At 41.6% G+C, this 23036-nt stretch overlaps 1 protein-coding gene across 1 annotated transcript in view; it reads right to left on the reverse strand.

The window, feature by feature from the left end:
• The window catches only part of Tnc (tenascin C), an 87119-nt gene that overhangs the window by 22270 nt on the left and 41813 nt on the right, over window positions 1–23036 (reverse strand). Inside the window, 6 exon segments of the mRNA XM_052176641.1 lie at window positions 1287–1559; window positions 9591–9863; window positions 12086–12358; window positions 15547–15813; window positions 16399–16671; window positions 17181–17453. Of these exon segments, the coding sequence (XP_052032601.1) occupies window positions 1287–1559; window positions 9591–9863; window positions 12086–12358; window positions 15547–15813; window positions 16399–16671; window positions 17181–17453 (1632 nt within the window).

Genomic DNA, 23036 nt, shown 5'->3' on the forward strand with positions numbered 1-23036 from the left:
TCTGGACTCAACATTGGCCCCTCCCATGTATTAGTAAACAAGTTCAAAGCCATAACTTGTTTACATTTGCTCTTTGTCTTCCAGTGACTGAGTGCCCATCCTCTGTGAGCTCCATTTCTTTTCCTTTTGAAAAGACAAATAAACCAACTTTAATGATCTGTGGAGCTGTCCATGACGATTGTGATGATTATATTTCCCTGCAGCCTGAGCAAAATGACTTAAAACGTTATGGTCTCTTGGCTTCGTTCTCGGGAGCTGCTATCCAGAAGAAGGCTCTTATTATTTCCTGCTCAGTTTTATTTCCTTGCTAGTTTACCATTTAGATGGTAGAATGAGGTTTAGAACCTCTTGAGATACAATTATATATACTTTGTATCCAGTATATATACTTTATTACCAGTTTCATTTTGGTAACTAGACAAAACTCGATGTCAAAATAAATCTGAAGCTGAGTTTCCCAAAGTGTGCGCACAGCAAACTATTTCTGTTTTACCTTCATCCTTTGCAAAGCACTCCTTGTCAAACAAGTTTGGGAAACACTGTCCTCTGCGAGATACACAATAAGAGGTTCTGAAAAGACTGTATGGTCAAAGGTCCTGTTTCCAAACTTAACCGGACATGAAATGTTATTAAATGAGATCTTTAAATACCCATTAAAGCTTGTTTTCTCTAAAAAAAATACTTTGGGAAACACAGTTTTTTGGCTGTTAAAATTATTAATGTGATATTTGTGTAGGAAGTATTAGTCTTGAGAACATTATGGATTTAGTCTGTGTTGAAGAATCTCTCTGATATTAGTTTTTTTTAAAAGGCCAGTGTAATAAATTTCATTTAGTTCCCAATGATAAGACCACTGGGTAAGTTGGTTAAGATCACAGGTTAAGAATTTGAAATTGTAAAAATTTGAAACACTTTTTCGAAATATACTCATTGGTATATTTCTTTTGAGAAGGCTGAAATGCAGCTGGAAACCAGCCAGGATGAACACAAATGAAGGTAATTGAAGTAAGCATGGGAGAGCTTCAGGCAAGACATGGACCAAAGGATTTAGAACATTGAAGAGGAACATTTCGACCTTCTCCTTTCTAGGATGTGGGGGATGGGGGCAGGGTTGTGAGCACTCAATGGATTCTGAAAAAAGGGAAAACATGGAGCACATGAGAGAGCAAGCTATGTCTGTGGATTAAGTGGAGAATACGGACAATGTTAAAATCACAGGGATCTTTAGACAGACTACACAGAAAGGGACCAGGAGAGGAGTGGATGGCTCTCTTGAATTGAAATACCTGTGATGGTCTCAGCCCTCAAGGGCTTTGTTTGGTGCCCTTGGGTGAAGCCGGAGACCAGGACCTCATAGCCAATGCCAGTTATGAGGCCTCTAAGCTCCAGCTTCCTCTGGTTTCCTGAAAGTGTGAATTCCTGGGGGTCCAGCAGCTTCCCAGAATCCACCACCGTTACTAGAAAGCTGTCAAAGGCATTCTCCGATGCCATCCAGGAAACTGTGAACCCGTAGGGATTAGTGTCGGAAATGGTTAAATTTTCCAGAAGGGGCAAGGCCTCTGAAAGAAGGGAGGAGTGACAATGACTCAGGTTAGCAGCACTGATTTGGCTAGGGCCAGCGTGCAGCCCCTAGAACACAAGATAGATTCTTAGTCAACCATCCTGTGAGTTAAATGGTCATGATTCCAAGAACACAGATGGATGCCCTGTCAATCACCCCATGAATTAAATGCTCTTGACTCGAAGAACACTGATAGATTCCTAGTCAAGCATCCCATCAGTTAACTGCTCAGAAAAGAAACATTTAATAATAATGTCTTAGGTGCCTGATACTGTTATGTAAACTAACTTTTTCAACAATACTGTGCAGTAACTATCATTCCCGATCATAGGTCAAAGGAAAAGTTTCTAAATAGTTGACTGATTTGGCCCAAGTCTCACCTTAGCATTGTGTGATAGAGTAAGGCCTTCAGCTAAGCCTAACTTGGGCCATCCATGTTTCACTATGCAAGTATGAAACCTTGTATTACTTTGGAACCTTTATCTACTTCTTGCAGTTTCTTGTTTTGAAGAAAATCAGATTTTTTAAAAAAAAATTGTTGCAATCATACTTTTTTTGGTATATTTCATATCTTAATCTGTCCCATATTTTGAAAAAAATCATTTGGGCCAACTACTGAGTGATACAGTTTCATAAACTGGGATCACGGGAGCAATAAGGTTTGTTGTGCTGTTATTTATCCAAATTGGCTATTTATGTTCATAAACCAGGAAGGGATTCTAACGCTTGGCAATTCTTATATTGTTTGCTTTTTCTGGGTTAAGTTAGAAAGCAAGAACATATTTTGTTATCTCGGCATGCTTTGTCTATTCATTCATCAAACATCTATGTCACAGACACATTTATTCCCTAGTTGCTGGAGCGGGGTGGGGGTGTCTTTTCACACACTTTAGCTTTCTAAAGAGTAACCTTATGGTAGCCAAGCTTCTGAAAACAAATCCCAATTGAAGAGGCTACAGATCTTTGGTCCAGTCTAACACAACGATGCTGTAAGATAGGTGTTGCTATCTGTCTGCTGGCCTCCAGGACATCAATAGGAACAGAAAGTCTCTGACTTTTCCAAAGCCTTCTTGCTTCAAGCTCCGCATGCTTTGCACATCCCAAGCTAATGCTTAAATTAGTAAACTCTATCAAGTGCTCTGACACATTAGTGGGGACACAGCTCTAATAAGATGAGAGAGGACTAGTGCACCCCTATCCTGCACTTAGCAATGCTGAATGAATTATTTACTTTATATCAAAGGGGAAATGGGTAGAAATTCCATGCCCAAGTCTGCTTTAGCAGCATGTAATTTAGAACCCCCCCCCCTCTCATGTTGTTGCAGCTCACTGAGAAGTTTCAAAGTGATAAATGACCTTGCACCGATGCTGATGGTCAATCCCTAGGACATTAAGACAATGTTTAAAAGGAAGGAATTGACATCTGAATGAATAAGTGAATGCATGCCTTCATCCATAAGCAGAGATCTAACTTTGCTGTGGCTTGGACTTCCTGTGCTGATTTTGTAACAGTTGATGTTTATTTTGAGAGATTTTTTTTTCTCATAAGATTTCCCAAGAGCTGTAACTCTATCAAAGCAAATATGAAATTCTTTTTACATGCAAACAGTCTTGGTTTGTAAAACAAGAATCTCAAATGTTGGTTTTGTTTAGATAAGTGGTATCCTTCTTTGATAGCTGGCCTCTGTAACTCCATGCCATGAAAGCAGTGAATTCCAGTGAAAACAGGTACTTTCAGACTAATTAGTCAATCTAGCGCTTGTTTTTTCCTCCCACAGTCTTTCCTATTCATTTGCACTTCTTTTTTGGTTTACCTCTTTCAAAATATAGAATCTTTTCACATTATGGATTAACAGAAACAATGCTGTAACTGGATCTGTTTCCTTCCTGAGGGCTGCTCTTTCAGCTTCCGTGGCTTCTCTCTGTTCTGTGGGAGGTCCTTCAGAAGGAGACATGTAAGGACCTGATGGACTCTTGAGTGCTTGCTTGCGGTGGGAAGAGTCTTCCTCTCACCCTATTCTTTCTGCTGTACTTAAGAAACAGCTTACATTCACATTTGATAATTGAAAAGAAAAAATATATTTAAAATCTTATGATAAAACATACATAACGTCCTAATAAGAGGAATGTATGTAAGGCATGTTTCTACTGTTTTAGCTGGGCTTGTTGGTTCATTTAGCTTTGTACGGACAGGGATGAGGAGCAAATCTAAGGCCTGACTCATGCTGGACAAGTGAATTTAACTTTGATCTACACCCCAGCCTTGCTGTTTACTTTGAAGAAGCCCACTCTCCTCATACTGTTGGGGAGACTCTGGTAGAGGATCCAGTGGTGGCTAGGCAGTTACTTTTCACTGTGTCTGCTAGATTCCTAATGTAGATAGATGGCCAGCAGCTCCAGTGGGCACCCCCTTTTCTAACATAAGGAAATCAGGGTCCAAACAAATTTGCAACTTCCCAGGGCAGTGTGTGGTAAGATGATGGGAGAGGTTTAGAAACCAACCAGACTTGATATCCGCTACTATAATAATTAGTGAGCTGTACTTATTAACAGAGCTCATTTATAGTAATTTAGACTCTGGCAGGAACTGGCTTAGTTTAATGGTCAGACGGCTACGTCTAGCTACTGAGTTTAGTAGAAAAGAATTTCTAAGCGTTTTTTAAAGACGTTTGTCAAGCTAGAGATTTACTTTTCTGAAACCATGTACAGCCTTTACCATCGACTTAAGGTAAGATCAAGACAGAAAATAGGCAGCATCTCTTTATATGATCCATAGTAATGCCACACTTCACATTTAATAACTGTATAAAATTTAGCATTTATCTGTCATCCTAGGCTAAACTTGTCAATTTCTGTGCTTGACTGTTTTAAGAGTAAATTTTTGGTTTTGTTTTATTTTTGGTTTGGCTTCAGGTTGGTTTTTAAGTGGCAAATTATAGGACTTATGGACCCTCTAGGACACTAGGTACTTTATATCCTACATACCACAATTTACTGACATAAGTCCTGCTCTAGATCTTTGCTAATTTAGATTTCACTCTTTCTCTCCAGACTCTCTGCAGCACGGACCAAGCATTCTATAAAATGGGCCAAAAGTTTCCCAAAGCTCTCTACAAGTGTGAAGAGCTGCCAAGAGGGGCTGTGAAGATCCCCCTCTTCTCAGGAGTCCCACTGCTTTTAGTGGTTAGAAATTTACATTTGGTGTCTCTGCTATTGTGAATAACATTGCATAGCAATCCGTTTCTGTCAGTGGCTACATTAGTAGGAACATTTGGTAAGTACACATAGGAGAATATTATATAGCCATAAAAGAAGGGAATTCTATCATTCTTGATGTCACAGGTAAGCCTGGAGAACATTAAGTTAAATAAGCCAAAAATAGGAAGAGAAACTACTTCACAATCTCCCTTTTATGGAGAATGTTGAGAAATTGAACTGATAGGAGTAGAAAGGGGAATACTGGTCACCAGAGGTGGAGCTGGCCACTTGCCATTGGTCAAAAGGCACAAAGTTCAGCTGGCCAGTGGGAATAAGCTTCACTGGAGCACAGAATAAGCTAATAATAATAATAATAACAGGTGTTCCAAACTGCTGAAAGATTCAATTTTAAATATTATCGCAAAAGGTAGATAACATGATTGATATAGTAATTGATTTGATTTGGTGATTCTTCAATAAATACATATGTTAAATCATTACTTTGTATCATATATATCCTAATGATTATATATGTATATATGATATGAATACATGTATTCATTAGTATATATGTGAATTTTCTGTAGGTTAAAAATAAAGACCTTTACATTTGGAATCAAGACTATATTTGGAATTGGATTTTTCTTTAGAATGCCTGTCTCCTTTTTTTTTTTTCAGAATCCTAAACTGACAGAGAGAACCTTTGAATACCTGTAATGACAAAGGAAGTGAGGGGTCCTCTGGGGTCACCAGCCCAGGTGGTCCCTGCCACACTGACATCATAGGCAGTGTTCTTTACCAAGCCACTGATGTGAGCTTGCTGTGCATCTCTGGGCACTGTGAGCTGCTGAGACTCGTGCAGTGAATGAGCATCGCTCACATTGATAACAATCTTTGCAAAACGCCCAGCTTGTGTGGTCCATGACACACTGAAGCTGTCGGGAGTAATGTTGCTAAAGATTAGCATGCCCAACTGTGGTTCTGGCTCTGAAGGGAAGGAATGTGGGCAGAAACAGAGAGAGGAACAGAGAGAGAGAGAGAGAGAGAGAGAGAGAGAGAGAGAGAGAGAGAGAGAGAGAGAGAGAGAGGTGTTATTGGAGGAAGCAGTAGATTTTGTCAGGTTTCTTTTCCATAGAATTTGAATGTCTGTATTTAACCAAATACTTGCAGAAAAAAATTGAATGTCAGGCAGTATCTGTGCCTATATTTATATGACAAAGAAGTTACTGATCTTTCTGCAGTCATTTATTTGTATTCTTTTAAAGTATAAACGTATTTGGAGCCATTTGAAGTACAGATAGGACTAATAAAAGATATTGTGGCTACATTTGCCAAAATCTCTGAGGCCAGATGCCCCAGGGAAAGACAGCTTCATGTCGACACAGCCATCATAAACAGTAACAGTCTTCTTTTACCAATAAGATTGACAGAACACACCTCCCTTCAACGGCTTTGAAAAACTTGTTCTGTAGGTAAATCTGTGCAATCTTGTTCACCCCAGCATTGATAGGATACAAATCCCATATCTTAGGAATGCCTCTAAATGCCTCAGTGAGATGGTATCCCATCGAGTATTCTTTAGAAGGTGTTTCTTGAGGGTTTTCTTAGTTTTCATTTGACCTATATGGATGCACAAATTAAAGGATAACATCCACATCTATGTGGAGTTTCTTCAAGGACATTGGAAACTTAAATGCGTACATAATAGGAAAATCCACCCCAAATGCTATACAAGAGAAAATGGATTACATTAATAAACGCCTAGTAGATGCATAAGCTATAGGACAACTTGAAGTTAAATATCAAATTCTTTGAATAGGGAGTTTGCTTAATGGAGCCTTTGTAAAGAGAAAATTTTGTTGTAAATTTTTTCTTGTTTCTTAAATAGTAATGTGAGACACTCACTTAACATACTAGGCTTTCATATGTAAGCTTTCATAGGCTAGTGTTATATGTAGGGCCAGACTCCTAGTCATTTAGTAAATAATAAAAATGTGAAGTAAGTTAAAGCAGGTGGATTTTAAAGAGAATCAGTAGCCCTAGCAGACTGAGCTATTGATAGGATTTAGGGTTGTAAAGAGGCAAACCATTTTTTCAACCTGGGAGTTGTTTTGTTTCAGCTCCAATATTTAGAGATAAGAATAGGTTCATTTGGGTAAAATTTAACTGCTCTAAAGTCTCTAAAGATCCAAGCAATCTGGCTCAGAAACAGCTTATAGTCCTAGCACTGGCATGCCTTTTCTTTCTTGTCATTTTGCATTGCTGATAAGACTGTAGTTTTTGCTACCACTTTGGCAGTGTTTTTATAACCACACAAGGGATAAAGTCCTCCAGATGGAATTCAGCATTTCATTGTCTTCTGCTGTAGAAGAAGCCATCTCTTGAATTAAAGATCCAGTCTATAATTCTTCTCATGCTTTAATAAGAAGACTGGCAGTGCCAACACATTCATCATGCAGATGGAGGGAGGGAGGCCTTGGTTCCTGAGGTTCGCATTACCTTCAGTGAACTCTCAGAGGATACAACCATGGTAAATTGTAAGATATAAGACAAATCCCAGAAAGGGAATTCTAGCTAGGGTTTGGTTACTGTTCCATGCAGGCAAGGGACATTTTTCTCCCACCACTTCTCTTATGAGCACTTCCCTGACATGCTGTGTGCTTCCAAGAAAGATAGACATGTTTAAAGATTTAATGCTCTGAGTATTCACCACATGCATTGCAATTTTGACAAGATGATGGATGGGAAGAAAGTTCTGGTGCTTTGGAACAGACAACAGCAGGTGACAGTGCATGCTCGACAGACTAGATGTCAAAAGAGAGCAGCCTATCAGTCAGGAATGCAGACAAATGAAAATCTCAAGACCAAGATGGTCTTCTCATGAGATTATTTTTGGTTGCAATTTAGGGTGCATTCTCGGGGCAGCAATAAGTATATAAAATCTAGGCAAATGAAAAGAGACTATAGATCATGTTTGACTTAAAGCAGCAGGCAGACATCCCTTTGAATGGGACACAGGCAAGCTTTGATTAGAAGAACCGCAGACAGGTGAGAATGGGTGTTATGAGAGAAGATTGTTCAGAGTGGAGGAAAGGATGGTTTAGGGATTTGAACAAAAAGCAAGTCATATTAACTCAACACAGAGCAGCTCCAGATGGAAATGAGCATAAGGCAAGAGCAGTTAGACCATGAAGGTCCTCTATTTGGGATGAAGTGTACTTTAAAGCTATCATTAGAAGGCTACATCAAACTGAGAAGGATCTGGTAGGAGTAAGATGATGAAAAATGGGCAGTAGCTGATTTTTAAAATGTTCAAAGGGGGCTCAGTGGGGACTGAAGAACACCTAATGGGAAGTGTTTGCAGCTGCATGGACCATCAGGATCTGAGCATGCTCCCTGCCTACCAACCTGGGCAGCTAAGTGCTGTGGTTAGAAGACACCTTGCTTGAGGATGGAGATAGCAGGGTTTCAGGATGACTGGTGAAAATCAAAAAAAAAAAAAAAAAAAAAAAAAAAAAAAAAAAGCTACTTAGGGCAAGCTCCTGGGGTCATATTTGAGGCAGATATGTAACTAAGAAGAGAGCTGTCTATGTTAGCAATAAGATTACATATGGAAGTATATTCATTAAATTCACCATTAGAGTCAAAACTAAACCACAGAAGACCAAGTCCATAAGGCTTATGACTCTGCCTTTCAGGCAAGAAATTATTCTTTGTTGAAAACCAATTTAAACCAGGTACACGTGGTCAACTTATTTTTGTCCCCTTTGTGTTATATTTGGATGGACTACGAATGAAGCATCCCTGGCTCCTTTTTCCTAGTGATTACCTTGATAATAGTCTAAAACAGGATATAAATTGGCCATCTAAGCAGAAGGTAATTTTGATGCTTAATACCAATCCTTTTCTTGTGTTCCCCAGAACATGGACCTTTTTTTTTTTTTTTTTTTTTTTTTTTTTGTGAACTATGATGAAAAACTGCATTCCTTACATATTCGTTTTAAGTCTGGATCATGCTAATTTATCTGTAAAGTGAAGTTATTGTCTCAAATGTGCTAAGAATGTTGCTTGAATGGTCAATGCTTTCCTCCCTAGAGTCCTTCTCAAGGCACAACAGAAATCATCTGGCACAATACACATGACACAGGACTGCATATGCAGAGCAAGACCAGTCTGCTCCCTTTGGAAAGGACTTACGTCTCTTATCTGAGAAGGACTAGTCTCCCCTTTTTGCTATGTGTCTCTCAGCATTCTAGACAGGGGACATCTTTTCCTCTACAGCTGGTGTTGAGGTTGAGGTAATGTGGATGATATGGATACCTCTTGCTTATCTGATGAGTGAACTATCATTGCTCTTTCTTTTCACCTTCCCAGATGGAGTAAAAAATGCAAAACAGGGCACTGTTGACAATTTTCTTAAATCACTAGGATATTTGGATATGAGGATGTCCAAGACTTTACAGAGAGACAGATATTAGGATAGCCAAAAAAAGTAAATTTGATTGGAAGAGACATCTTTACAAGCCTAATAACAACTTTGAAGTTATCGCAGGAGGGAGTTCCTTTCTCCAAATTATTTATGGCAACCTGGGCAAAATTTTGTGTGATGTTGAGAATGGTCTGCTTATGATCATCAGAGATATGGATTCACGCAAATGGACCATTTAGGTGGCTGTCAGAAGAAAATTTTGTTAGACAATGCCGCAGCCCAGCAACCTAGGGAAGATGATATTCAATGGCTTATACCTCATTGGCCAATGAAATCAAGAGGCTGTATCCTGCTGAGAGAGACTGTGGAGAGAATATCAGAAACTAGAGAACACTCATGTACCTGTGGTGGCTGTGGTACTGATGGTTTTGGTACGGATGCTGGGAGCAATTCCAGAGAGGTAGACAATGAAGTCAGTACTGGGCGGAAGCCCTGAGATGTGGGTAGTTCGTTCAGCACCAGATATATTATGTTCTGCTGTCAGCAGCAACCTATTAGAATCAATAATTTCGATAGTAAACATGTCGAAGATCCCGTCGGTAGCTGTCCAGGAGAGATTGAAGCTCTCAGGAGTTACATCAGAAACGTTTAAGTTTCCAATTTCAGGTTCTTTGGCTGAAAAAGGAGAGGGCAGGAGAGAAAAAAAAATCAAATGATTTAGTTATTTGGCTGTGTTTCAAGGTGGAGGTAGTTAATGGAACCAGGCATGGGGAGCAAGACCTTATAGTTCAGGGATACAGTGAGACAAAGCGATGCTGCCACTACTAATTAGTACCAAGGAAAGAGAAAATGGTTTTGTTAAGAGAAACATGAACAAAGGGCGGTATGGCTGTTAGATATTTCTGCCCTGCATTTGCCACTGATGATCAGGCCTGGCAAGATACCTCAGGACAGAGGCTGGCTAGTCTCTGTGGAATTGGCTTCATCTTAGCTGGATCTGTCTCCAAGAGCCCTGCCTCAGGGCCATTGGCAATCGGTCAACAGATATGAGGGCTGACAGGTTTCAGGCTCTTGAGCTATACTCAGGGGCCAATTATGTGGATTCCTGCATTAGCTTTGAGAGAATGCCTATCTATCAAAATGAGTGCTAAATAATTCTGACAGCATGGGCCTCCCTGGGTGGGACCTTGAGGCTTCTGATTTTGTCACTTGAAAAGATCCTCCCATCTCTCAGGGTAACTCTTGATTCTTTTTTCCATACTTTAGATAAGGAACAGCCAGCTGGTCTCATCCTCTGTTAAAATGGTATGTTCTCTTTTACTTATGTCTATGTAGGTCAAGAAGGCTAGTCCTACATTGGCAGCCAAGACAGCTGAGTCAAACAGTTCAGACAACCCTTTTTAGCTAAGAAATAGTATTTTGCTGGAGAGATGTCCTGCCAGGGCTTTTGCTTTTCTGAGAAGTAGTGGTATAGCATGCAGTGTGTACACATGGGAGGCATTTGTGAAGCTAGTACAATCTATGTAGCAAGGAGAAAGACCCCCTAATCCCAGATTCGCAGAAGAATTATAGCCCTTCCTCTCCATGGGCCAACTTGTCAGAGACCAGAATGTCACTACCATAAAAAAAGAATACAAATGGCATCCAAACCACGAGATCTGCAGGAAAGATCAGAAGTGGTGGGTGATTGATTGCTCTGCCTTCTGGGATGGAATAGTTTGTGGATAACAGACAAGAATCCTGGGGAAATCTCAGGAGATCCTCGACTGTAATCTCTCGGCATCCTGAGGTCACTGTTCACTCTGTGGTTGCTTATGTTTTATGTGTGTATCAGTGACAGTTCCCTTAACAAGTGATGTAAAATCAGAGTTGTTCTTTTGAATCAACAAAGATGTAACGGTTTGCTATGAGAGTTTAGTCTCCCATAAAAAAGGGAGGAAGTCTCATGAGAAACAACTCATCAGTGCATCCGTAAGGACGAGCCACATCAAACAGGGTTAGGGAAGGCTGTTCTCTTGGGCAGACTCCCAATGGATGCTTTATAACTGTAATATTGTAATGAGTAAACCAGAATGCATCCCTAGTGTTGGGACTGGGAGTTTGCTTCAGAGAATAACTCTTGATTCACAGAGCAAAAAGAGGGCATCAATTCTGTTATATTTATAGCCTGAGATATTTCTTGATCTGAGGGCTCCTGAGTGTCCTGTTAAAGAACAACACTGTCTTTGGTATATTTATCCATTCAGAATTGTATGATGTCTCTTCTCTTTGACGGACAATTTGATAGTTTGATGGCCTAGCAATGATTCTGCATCCGAGAGAGTAGGGTAATTCAGTTCTCCTGTTGTGCTCACTTCATTTCCAAAAATCACTGGTTAAATGTCAGCACTGTAGGACACATCTCCACAAGAAAATGTGAAATCTTGCAGCATCATTTTCAAACAGCAAAAGAGTCTCTAAAATAAATGGTCTGTGTGCTCCATCAAAACTCACATGTGGGGAAGATGGGCTTTTGATTCTTTGCCAGGCTTATAGATGGAAGTTAAAACCAACAGGATGGTTCTCCAAACAGAGGCCACCATGCAAAGATGCCATTGCAGGATTGACTAGGTGAATCAAGAGAGTGGATGTTGGAGGCCAGACGTGTCGGTGTCTTACATGGCTCATCACTGCTGTGCCGAAGGCATTGGAATGATGGAACGGCTCACAGAGAAGCTTCTGAGCATGCGTCATGCATACAAAGGAATCATTCACGAAGAAAAGCTAATTCCCTTGCCATATTGGGGGTGTTGGGGGGTGGGAGGGAAGGAGAGAGAGAGAGAGAGAGAGAGAGAGAGAGAGAGAGAGAGAGAGAGAGAGAAACCATGAGGACCAAGCATGGGTAGTAGAGATGATACCTGTCGAGATGTCAGTAGAGAGCACCGGTGTTCTATAGCCCTGGATGACCCCATAGATGGAAACTCTATAAGGGGTGTCAGCCTTGAGGCCTGGGATGTCCACAGCTCTGAGGCTGCCGGGTACCGTGAGGTTCTGAGCGGCCTCCACATTGTTGGCCTCCTGCACCTGAATGACAAAGTGCTGATAGGCCAGATCATCAGTAGTCCAGTTGAGTGTAAGGCCGTCCCAGCTGACCTCAGTCACAGACAAGCCTCCCAGCTGAGGGAGATCCTCTGAAGAAGGCAGAGAATTTTTCCGTTAGTGCTGCAAACCAAGCAAGACAGCCAAATATCCCACAACCCTACTCCAGAAAAGCAAAAGGGGAGAGAAAGGCTGTTTTGTTTTGGTAGCTCCTGATCTCTGGGTATTTTTGTACTCAGATTCTTGCTACTCTGCTTATGATTTGGAGAAGAGTTGAAACAATCAGAAAAGGAAAATGTGCATCATTCCTCCTTGAAAGGCAGAAGCATGAAAGTCTCTGGGAAGGCACAGCCAGGGGCTAAAGGCAACCAGGAAAATGTGGGATTGCAGAGGGGATAAGGAAGTAGGAATAGTCAAAAGCACAGGATTTGGAGGCCCACAGACCTGGGTTAGAATTGATATTGGCAAACTGTATCATCTTGGGCATCTTGCTTTCTCTCTGAGCCTCAGTCTTAAGTAGTAGTTTCAGTACCATCATTAGGTTCTGCTATTACTTGATATTTATTAACACCTTCATATCATGCACAAGGCACAGAAACTGTCTGATAAATGGCAACATTAGAACTTGTTGATAGGTTTTGGAATATTCTAGTCATGGGGGAAGTCATGCCTCATTTTATTACTTGAGGTCAAGGATCATCTTGTGGCTGGCTACCTGCTCTGTATTTGGGCTTCTGAAGAATTCATGTTCCCAAGTTCTGACAGGTAGTCTGGTTTGTCTCTGAGCTTTTCTCAACTTTCAAGGCCATGATGTTACACAATAGATTCCTGGCTTGGCTTGCACTCTCCCACAGGCTTAACCCTTGGCATGACACATCTGTATCACAAAGCAAGACTGTGTAAAATCAGCATGCTTACTTTTAATTAAGAGTGATTCTCTGCTGCTTAGTAAATGAGAAAAACAGGGCCCACTATTAGTTTTTCTTTTTAATTGTTTAAGAAGAAGTCACTTCCATTATTGCTGAATAAGAAAGTCTGAGACTTTGGGATATGGAAAAAATTCACTGTTTGGGATCGGTACAGTCTTGGCTTTAATGTGTGTGTGTGTGTGTGTGTGTGTGTGTGTGTGAGAGAGAGAGAGAGAGAGAGAGAGAGAGAGAGAGAGAGAGAGAGAGAGAGAGACAGAGATTATATGTTTGCTGTTGTGTGCATGAGTCCAGAGGTTGGCATCAAATGTCTTCCTCATTCACTCCAAACCTTTGCTTCAGACAGAGTCTCACACTGAATGTGCAACACACCAGTTCAGCTAGATTGACTCTCCAGAAATCATCAATAATCCTCTTGTCCCCATTTCCTTAGTTGAGATTATAAGTATTTATACCTTTGTACCCTTATGAGGATCTGAGGATTGGACTCTGGTCCTCAAGGATGAGAAGCAAGGCCCTGACAAACTGAAGTGAACCCTTATCCATCTTCCTAAGGCAGAAGTGGCCATGGATTAGAAGTTGTAGAGCTTTTAGCCTTTTGTAAGGTGTATAATTTTGTTCCTAAGTGTACCAGGATCCATTAAGGAAGATGTTCCAACACTGACCCAGGGTTTTCTGGAAGGTCTGGGGACACAGGTGCACTTGCTGAGAACTGTTTATCTGCTGCAAGAAAGACTTCACTGGAAAATTCCATTTACTGAAGGAGTTAGGCAGCTGCAGCAAGGCTTGCAGACTCTAAATGTAGCTCATCGGCATCCCTGACCTAGACCACACATCCCAGACAACCTCTGTTTTATCTTAACCCAGTCCAGGAATGAGGCAAAATAATAACCTGGCCGACTTGGGTAAGTGACCATAATTATCTTCCCTATATCTGATATGTGTGTACTTCACAGCAATCGGCAAGTTTACTTGGCATATGTAAGCAGGAAAACTGATGGCTTGATTTAGGTAATTTGATGGCCTTATCAAAGTAGAAGGCACATGAAGAGGGGCATGACATCCAAACTTTATCGCCACAAATTTTACCATTCATTTCATTCTCCTTGGAAGCTATTTTGGAGCCCTTATGAATAGCATAAAGTTTTCTGTGATAGATGGGACAGCATATTTCAAGGGGCATTTCAAGGACTAAGATGAATTTCTTTTTCTCTTCAGCTTAAATGGGAAACATGAAACTTCAATGTACTGTCCTTTCTTGGAAAGATTCTTACTCTGAGTGCACTTCAGAAATGGGTTTAGGATGACTTTGGCACAAGATGTCTAAATCAGTTTTCAGATCTGAGTAGGACTAGGAATTGGGTATTACTTAATGTCTCTGAGGGCAGTATTGAAAAGATTTCTCTAGAAAAGTCTGTTCTCCTTTGTCTGTCTTTCTTTGTCTTACCGTGGTTGGGTTTATGACTGTGAAGTCTATTCTTGGTTGTCAACTTGATTACATTTGAAATTAACTAACTCCCAAGCAGCTGGGCACACCTTCGGGGATTTTTTTTCCTAATTAAATCATTTGAAGTGGGAAGATCCACTTGTAATCCAGATCTTTTGAGACTGGGGAAGATACACCTTTAATCCAGCCCTTTTTAGGTTGGAAGAACCACATTTTAGCTGGACCACACCTTCTGCTGGTAGCCTTTATGAAACTGGCAGCCTTTACAAAACACATGGAAGAATGAGACACCCTCTCTGTCTGCCTCTTCTCACTCTTGCTGGCAAGTCCATTCTTTTTCTGACACTAGGGCCTGCTTTCAGGATTTCAGTGCATACGAAGGACCAGGTGAGACACCCAGTCTCGTGGACTGGATTCTTGGGCTTTCTGTTGGTACACAGCCATTTTTGGATTAGCTAGACTATAGCCTCTAAGTGGTTTTTAATAAATTCCATATTTATTCTCATAATAAATCCCATATGTATTCCATAATAAATCTCATGTGCGTTCATTCTATAATTTCTGTTTCTCTAGAGAACCCTGAATAACACACCTACTCACTTAGCTCTTCAACACTAGCTAGATGATGGGCATTTTGTCAAATGCTTTCATTTCTTAGTCTATCTATTGCTCATTGAAGGGATCTAAAGCAAGGATATTATTTTAAATTCAATGGCAAGGGAAAAAAAGGATGCAAAGCAAAACATCCAGCTCGTAATACAGAATTCTAGTCCAGACCTGCTAAGTCACAGTTTCATGTTACCAGCAAACCATATTCAGGTAAGACCTACCTATGAGGGATCTTTTGCTATTCTAGGAACAGCCAGACTGGCATATATTACATCTCTAGTCCAGAATGGTCATGTACCTGTGATGACCTCTACAACAAGTAGTTTAGTGTTGCGGCCCCTGACTTTGCCATGCAAGGTGACTGTGTAGGGAGTACCAACCCTGAGGCCTAGGATTTCCATGGAGCACAGGTGACCAGGAATGGAATAGGCCCATTCTGCCTGGCTAGTCTTCTGGATTCAAATGATAAACTGGTCATAAGTCCTGTCTGGCGTGGTTCAGTCCAGTTTGAGAACATCCCATCTAAGCCTAGTTACTGTGAAGTTTCCCAGACCTGGAACCTTCTCTGCATGAGAATACACAGGGATGAAGTTACTATAAAGGGAACTGCACTCTGGGCTTCAGGTGAGATGGAGTTTGGCTGAAGTTGGATGAGCTCTTTGGTTTGTGTTGACTACGGATATGTGATTTACTGCAGTATTGAGCACAGTCCAATTGTTAGAATTAAAGCCAAGGTTTACTTTCCGTCATTGGGAATAGAAGGTAGTTTTTAGAATAGCTCAAAACTTCCATTCTTGATATACCACTAGGTTTATGGGAGACTTTCAAGTATTTTTAAAATGAGCTCAGAGTGATTTCATTTTTCACTTACAAATTTTGCTTTCAAGCTTCTTAGATATTATAATTAAAACATTTTTTTTGAGAGAAGTCACCTCTCACTTTTGAAAATGAAGAGTAGGTGGAATTTTGTATGGAGTCTACTAGACTAAGAGCAGGACCTGGCCAAATAATGGATAAGATATTTGAAAAGAAGTAGAAGTGATTCACCAGTATTTCCCCAACATGGAAGGGTCTAAGTCCCATTTAGAGATGGGATTCCCCTTAAGCAGAGACAGAGATTGGAGAAAAGGAGTGAACGGGTCTAAAATACCTGTCAAGACCTCAACAGAGCGAGGGGCCGTGCTGAAGTCCTGGGTGACCCCTTGAAGGGTGACGTAATAGCGGGTGGCTGCTTTGAGACCAGGCAGGTCCACAGACCTCAGTCCTCCTGGGACTGTGAGGTTTTGGACAGTCTGGGTCGTGTCAGCCTCTAGCACCTGAATGAAAAAATTCTTATAGGCTCCTTCTGGAGCAGTCCAGTTGAGCTTGAGGGTATCCCAGGTCACCTCGGCCACAGTGACCTCTCCCAAATTGGGAGTTTTCCCTAGAGAAGGACAAAGAATGCATTTAAAAGTCATTGTAAGATAGACGAAATCCTGAACACAAGGACAGGCTTCACATCCCCTGAAAACAGGACATTTGTTAGATAAACATGCTTCATGCAATATTTTAAACCTTGGAAAGAGCAGAAGAGGCATGTAGGGAAATATTTGCTTTCTTGGTTTATCAATTTCAGAGAGCTTAGGAATTCATTCTGTGGTTAATTTCCTTTTGACTCTAGCACATCATCAGCCCTTAGTGTGGGGTCACCATCCCTGGTTTATTTGGACCATCCCAGATGATGGATTCCATACAGCAGCAGTGTGTTGTTTATGTGAAATGTTAACATGGCCTTGGAACTATGTCACGCGATGGCCTGGCTATCCAGCATCAGACCCCAGGGCACTACAGCTGTGGCTGAACAAGGCCATTGTAAAAATCAGTGAAGTATGATTATCCCCAGTTGGTTTCCTGTTGGGAGACAAAAGCTTTAGATATGAAGGAAGAAAGTACCTGTGGAGGTCTCAGCGGAGAGCACTGGTGTTCTATGGCCCCGGGCTACCCCATAGATGGAGACTATATAAGGAGTGGCCACCTTGAGGCCTGGGATGTCCGCCGCCCGGAGGTTACCAGGGACTGTGAAGTTGTGAGCAGTCTCCACCTTGTTGGCTTCCTGTACCTGAATGACAAAGTACTCATAGGCCAGGTCATCTGCAGTCCAGTTGAGTCTGAGGCCATCCCAGCCGGCCTCAGTCACCGTGAGATTTTCCAGGGAAGGTACTTCTTCTGAATAATGACAGAGGCAAGGTCAGTTATACGATTTATCAAAGGGTTGCTTTTTAATCGGCAAATCCATTGGCCAAAGCACATAGAGTCTGTAACAAGATGTTGTCACTGTATGCTCAGCGGTGCTGTCCCCACAAAATGCAATAAATAGGTTAGTATAGCATTGATCTTGCCTTTGTGCAGTTGAATTTTCTTTTGGAAATCTGTTTTCTTGTTTACAAGTGTCCTAGAGAAAACTGTACTCATCTGTTTCTGAGGCTCCATGCCTCAGTTTCCAGTTGGTAGAGTGGTTTTCATTACAAGGAATTAGCCTCAAGCTGGTCTTGGGTCTTTTTCCAGCACTCTGAATTTTGCACCCCCAACATCTGCTTAGATTTCTTTTCTCTTTATGCTGCCTCGGCCTCTCCTAGAAGGTCATTATAGCTTAATTTGGACTTTTCAGCTCCTGAGTTTCAAGTCAGTTTTTAACAAACCACTTCAGTAGAGCAGGGATAAGTGGAAAGTACCGGCCAGGCTGAATTGAGACAGGTGACAAGCTTTCGAAATGCCATTCCTTGGGAATGGGAAGAAGCTAATTGGAACCTGGGAGAAGCAATTTACTAGACTCTATTATGATTGAATTCATAATTTTTTGCCTCCAGAACATAGAAACACCATACAGTCTCCCTTGTCAGAATCTGCCTTAAGGGGGTCATTTGCCTGGGCTGAGTTTAAGTGGACTCTGCATGACCTACAGACAAAGGACCTTTCTGAAAACTGAAAGTGGGAGGACACGAACTGCCTTTGCTCCTTTGACAAAACCCAGTTATTTTTCTGTTTACGTGGCTGGCGATTCAAACGATCCTTATATGACCATGAAAATATTCTTTTCACTTGAAAATGCTAGCTTTCCAATTGTCCTAGCATTAATGTTTCATTCAGGTTTTCTGGATTATACCACATCCACAAAGTTACAATGTTTCAACTTTGTAAAATATATTTTGACCTAGAACACGGGTAGATAAACTAGGACAAATTAGTGGGCCATATCTGAGAGTCAGAAGGCCAATACAATTTTGACATTTGGAAATCGATGATTAAAAAAAAAATCCGAAGAATGATTTTTCATAATTCATGGAAATCAAATGAAATTCATTTGTGTGTGTGTGTGTGTGTGTGCATGTGTTACAAATGGAGTTTTAGTGGAACAGAGCCACAGTTCTCTGTTCTACATGGTTGATGGCTACTTTTGCATTGAGGTAGTGTGGCTAAGTAACTGTCACAGAGGATGGGCCTGGCCTCCAAAGTCTTTATCATCTGGCCTTGTGTAGAAAACAGTTATTGGTAGCACTTGCTCCTGAACGCCAGCCATTGGTTTCTCTTTCAGCCAAAATAAATGTTTATGGAGGTACATATCTAAGTCCTTAACCCTCCATGCATGCTCTCTATGAGGAGGGAGGCTTCAAACTCAAGGTGATGTGTGTGAATTTCAGAGAAATGAAGAGGTAAGTTATTCTTAACACTGTGTGCCCTTGTGAGGCCAGAAACAGGGCCTCCAAACATGACTAAATCATTGATGTTGGCATTTAGGAAAGCTCAGCCCTCAGCCTGCCCCCCTTTCTCAAGTATTCTAAAAGTCCTTATGTGTAAAGAGATGTAAGGCAAGTTGGTATCTAAGCAAGCAAGGAAACAAACAAAAACAAGAAATCAAAACAAAACAATAACCAACACATTTATTTTTTCCTTCTCCTGCTGTCTAAACCCACTAATCAGAAACTTCGCTGGCATTGAGAATTTATACCATGGTGATGTCGAAGTAACTCTCTTTCCTCCCCAGGAGCTTATATTAAGCCTTATCTCTAATCATGACATTAATCATACTCTTTCCCATGAAAAGGACTTTAGATGCCAGGCTGCATAAAGTGTAGGGAGAATTGCCTAATGTGGAGGAAGGAGGAGGAGATTATAGATCACCACAGGAAAAGCTGTTAAAGGGCTCACAGATACAAAGAGGAGGGACAGCACATTGGAGTGAGGCTCTTCTGAGACTCATTTCATCTCTGCACTGCAGTTTTTGTCTGTGTCCCTGGTGCTCCTACTTCATGACCCCCACAACTCTTCCCACAGTTGAGAGAACTATCCCACAATGCTATTTCCATCGGTGCTCAGCTTCCATCCTATTTGGGGATCTATTCCTCCACCTTTCCCTCTTCCTTTTCATAGGCAGATCAAGACAGATACAGATAGGGCTTTGCTTCATGTAAGTGGTATGTACTCATATCTACAACAATGGATGCTGTTGGCACACCATGCTAAGTTGACCCCAAACATGTGTTCATGTTCCTGAAAGATGAAACTTCCACCAACAAACTTAGCAGGGTGGAGGGGTGCTCTGAATAAAGACGGAGCAGGCAATTGTTGAAGTGGGGACTGGGAAGCTGTGCGTAAATGCTGACTCCTCATTTTCAGAGTGAATGACGTACTTGTGGGCTCTCTGCATTGGCAGCTAAGGGTTCCCATTGTCTGCTTGCACCCTAGCCTTCCTACAGACCATAATGAAAAGGCTATTGTCAATCTCTCCCAGCTGTGCTTTGGAATCTACCCTCTGAGTAATGTCAGTGGGCCTAGGAAATCAGAATTTCCACATCTCCTGTCATCTGTGCTCATGGTGGGCTGAGCAGCTGCGGGAAGGAATTTCTGGCCATGTCGTCAGCCCTTCAGATTCCCACCATTGTATGGATGGTGGTTACCATTGGCTGGCAGGATGCAGAGCCCAAAGCTCTTTGTGGATGCTTTGTATGTGAAAGAGTGATTCTCCCACAGCAAGGGGAAGATTCAGTACACGCCCAAAGACTACAAAGATGCTTCAATGGTGCCAACCTCATTTTCTAGAAATAAAATACTTGAAATATTAAGTCTTGGCTGCCTTGAAGCTTTCTGGTGCTCTTAGTAGCTACCAAGAATGAAGGAAAGCCCCTGAACATCCAAGCTTTGCAGCTGTCCAGAAGGGCCAAAGCCTGAGAAATACTGTTCTTCTACTTGGACACTCAGCAGGGCTACGCTTGTTTGGTGACTGCAGAACATCCCTGGACTCTAAGCTTCCCAGATGTTATTCCCCTTGCTGGAAGGGACACTGTACTCTGCCCAAACTTCTCCTTTTGCTTTTCAAGGACTCATGTAGGTCTCTCCTCTTCTGAGACTCCTCTGAGCTCTTTGTCCTCTTTGTCAGCCTCTATCATGAGCCTCTACCCTCTCATGCCTCCTCATGCCTCTGTAACAGCAGAATTGCATCCTTTGCATGCTGGTTCCATCTTTCCCACTGCAGTGCACTATTTCTAGTTTCTCTTTGTCTTCCATATCTCCCCATTCTGACTGACTCATAGTATGTAAACACAGCATATTAAATAAATATACATTAAAAGGATATGTATTTGAATACATTTCAGTTTGCTCGATAGAAAATCAAAATGGTAAATTGGAGCAAAATATTCTCTAATTCCGGAAGCTGTGGTTAGAAACAAAATTTATTTTTTCTGCCTCCCAAATTCATGCAAGACACTACTGGGTTCTTAGGTTGCTATGAAAATAATGTCTCCTGGTCCTTGGCTCCTGCCTGTTGTCCTCCCTAATGTCCTCCCTCTCATATTGCTTGCAGTGAATATGTAGCCTTGGCTTTAGGCAGAGTTTAGTTAATGGGAATGTAAAAGCAGAAAGAAAAGAGAAAAAAACTGAAAGAGGAGAGGAGAGTATGCAAGAGTTGGGTGGAGGGAACAGGAGAGGAGAATAAGACTGAATCATACTGGCTTTCTTCTGTGCCGGAAGGGAGCATGTCCTTGTCTCTACCCTACCCTTCCTTTTATGTCTCTCTCTCCCTCTCTCTCTCCCTCTCTTCCCCCCTTCATATTCTCTCTCTTTGTCATCCATATTACATTAACTTAGAGAATTCCCAGGGTATGACTACCCTGCCCCTTACTCCTGAAGGTTACCAAACAGCTGCTAAAGCAGAGAAGGACAAAAGGAGAAAACAATATATGGTAATGCTGGCCCCAGGCAGCTGGATCTCTGCAGATGTTTGTGATGCTCCTGGCTTTGGCTATGTTCCAGATACTGCAGGCAGCAGCAGACAAAGAAGATTGTCCCTACAGTCTGCTCACTGGTGGGAGGAGGCCAAGGACAATGAGGTCGTTACTGCCCATTCTCAAGTCAGTAAGTGGCCACAGAAGCTGGCAGCAGCATCAGGGGTGGGTGGGTGGGGGGGAGTACCTTTCATAGCTTGCTCAGAGGATGCCCTTGGTTTGAATAGCACTTGAAATGGATGACACTAGAGAGAATGGTAAGTGGAAGATGGGGAGCAGAATAGGAATATAACAAAAGGAGCACAGACCTGGTGGTGGAGGCAGGCTCAGCAAACATACAAGGGGACAGCCATGCACTGGCCAAGGATATGAGTAGTGGAAACTAGGCCAGAGAAGCCAGACTCTGAAGGCCATCCAGCCCATGAAAGGTGCTGCTAGGTACAAATTTGATTTTTTTTTTTTTTTTTTTTTTTTGTGGCACACAGGCTAAGGTATGAAGGGCAGGAAGATTAACTATACTTTCAATATGGTGCCACTTCACAGAGGAGGTCTGGACTTGGGGAACTACTGTGACTGGAGCATAGGGATTCCCTGGAGAAAACACACAAGGACCAGCAGTTCTCTACTTTCCCATAAAGTCCACAGATAAGAAATATTAATCTTATGACATCTGCTGTGATTCTAGAGATGCAGGGGGAGTTCCCTCCTTCTGGGGCTTGAACTAACGACTTTGTGAAAGAGGAAAGAGAAGAAAAAAGAGGGAGAGGAGGAACAAGAGGAACATTCTTTTCCTTCTTACATTTTTAGTTCCTCATGTCAGGGTGGATTATTGAAGTTGGCCTATAAGAGCTAACTCCCTTTGATTCTATTTCTCTATCTTTAGCTTTTCCTTCCAAGCATCCCTGACAGCCTCAGCATCCCACATCTCAGTGGGGAGCAGTCTGCACTGTTCCCAGAATTAACCACTGCCAGAATTGACTAAGTAAGTAAGCAAGTAAACTACTTGCTTATTTACTTAGAGACTGTCCTTTTGTCTCACAAATTTCTCTGTTTTCCTGTAAAAATGCCTGTGATTTTACAATGGCATATTCTGATAGATTAGCCTTCTCCTGTTATTTAACATCAGCTAATGAGATGTAGAGAGTGATAAAATCTCTAGAAAGATCCATGGTTTGGCGCTTTGACTCTACCTCCACTCTCCTGTCTAGACCATGGATGTGATGGTGGATTGCAGCGGACGTGACATTGACCCCGTTTTGAGAACAGGAGCTAAAGCCTAAAAAATGGTGGAACAGAAAGAGTGAAGCAGCCTAGATTCTTGATGGCTTGAAACACTTATGCTTTCTCTTGTGCTGCCGGGTGGCAGATTAACTTAATGGAGGAGACTGACATTTGAAAATTCTGCTGTGCTTAGTTGAAGATATCAATAGATAACTCGGGCCCAGCAAGACATTTCTAAGTTGTCTCATTGTCACTCTCTTTCAGATTACTGAGGGTCAGCTGGGTGACATCTGTGTTGTGTGGCCAG

Source organism: Apodemus sylvaticus, chromosome 3, assembly GCF_947179515.1.
Source record: "Apodemus sylvaticus chromosome 3, mApoSyl1.1, whole genome shotgun sequence".
Taxonomy (NCBI): Eukaryota; Metazoa; Chordata; class Mammalia; order Rodentia; family Muridae; genus Apodemus; species Apodemus sylvaticus.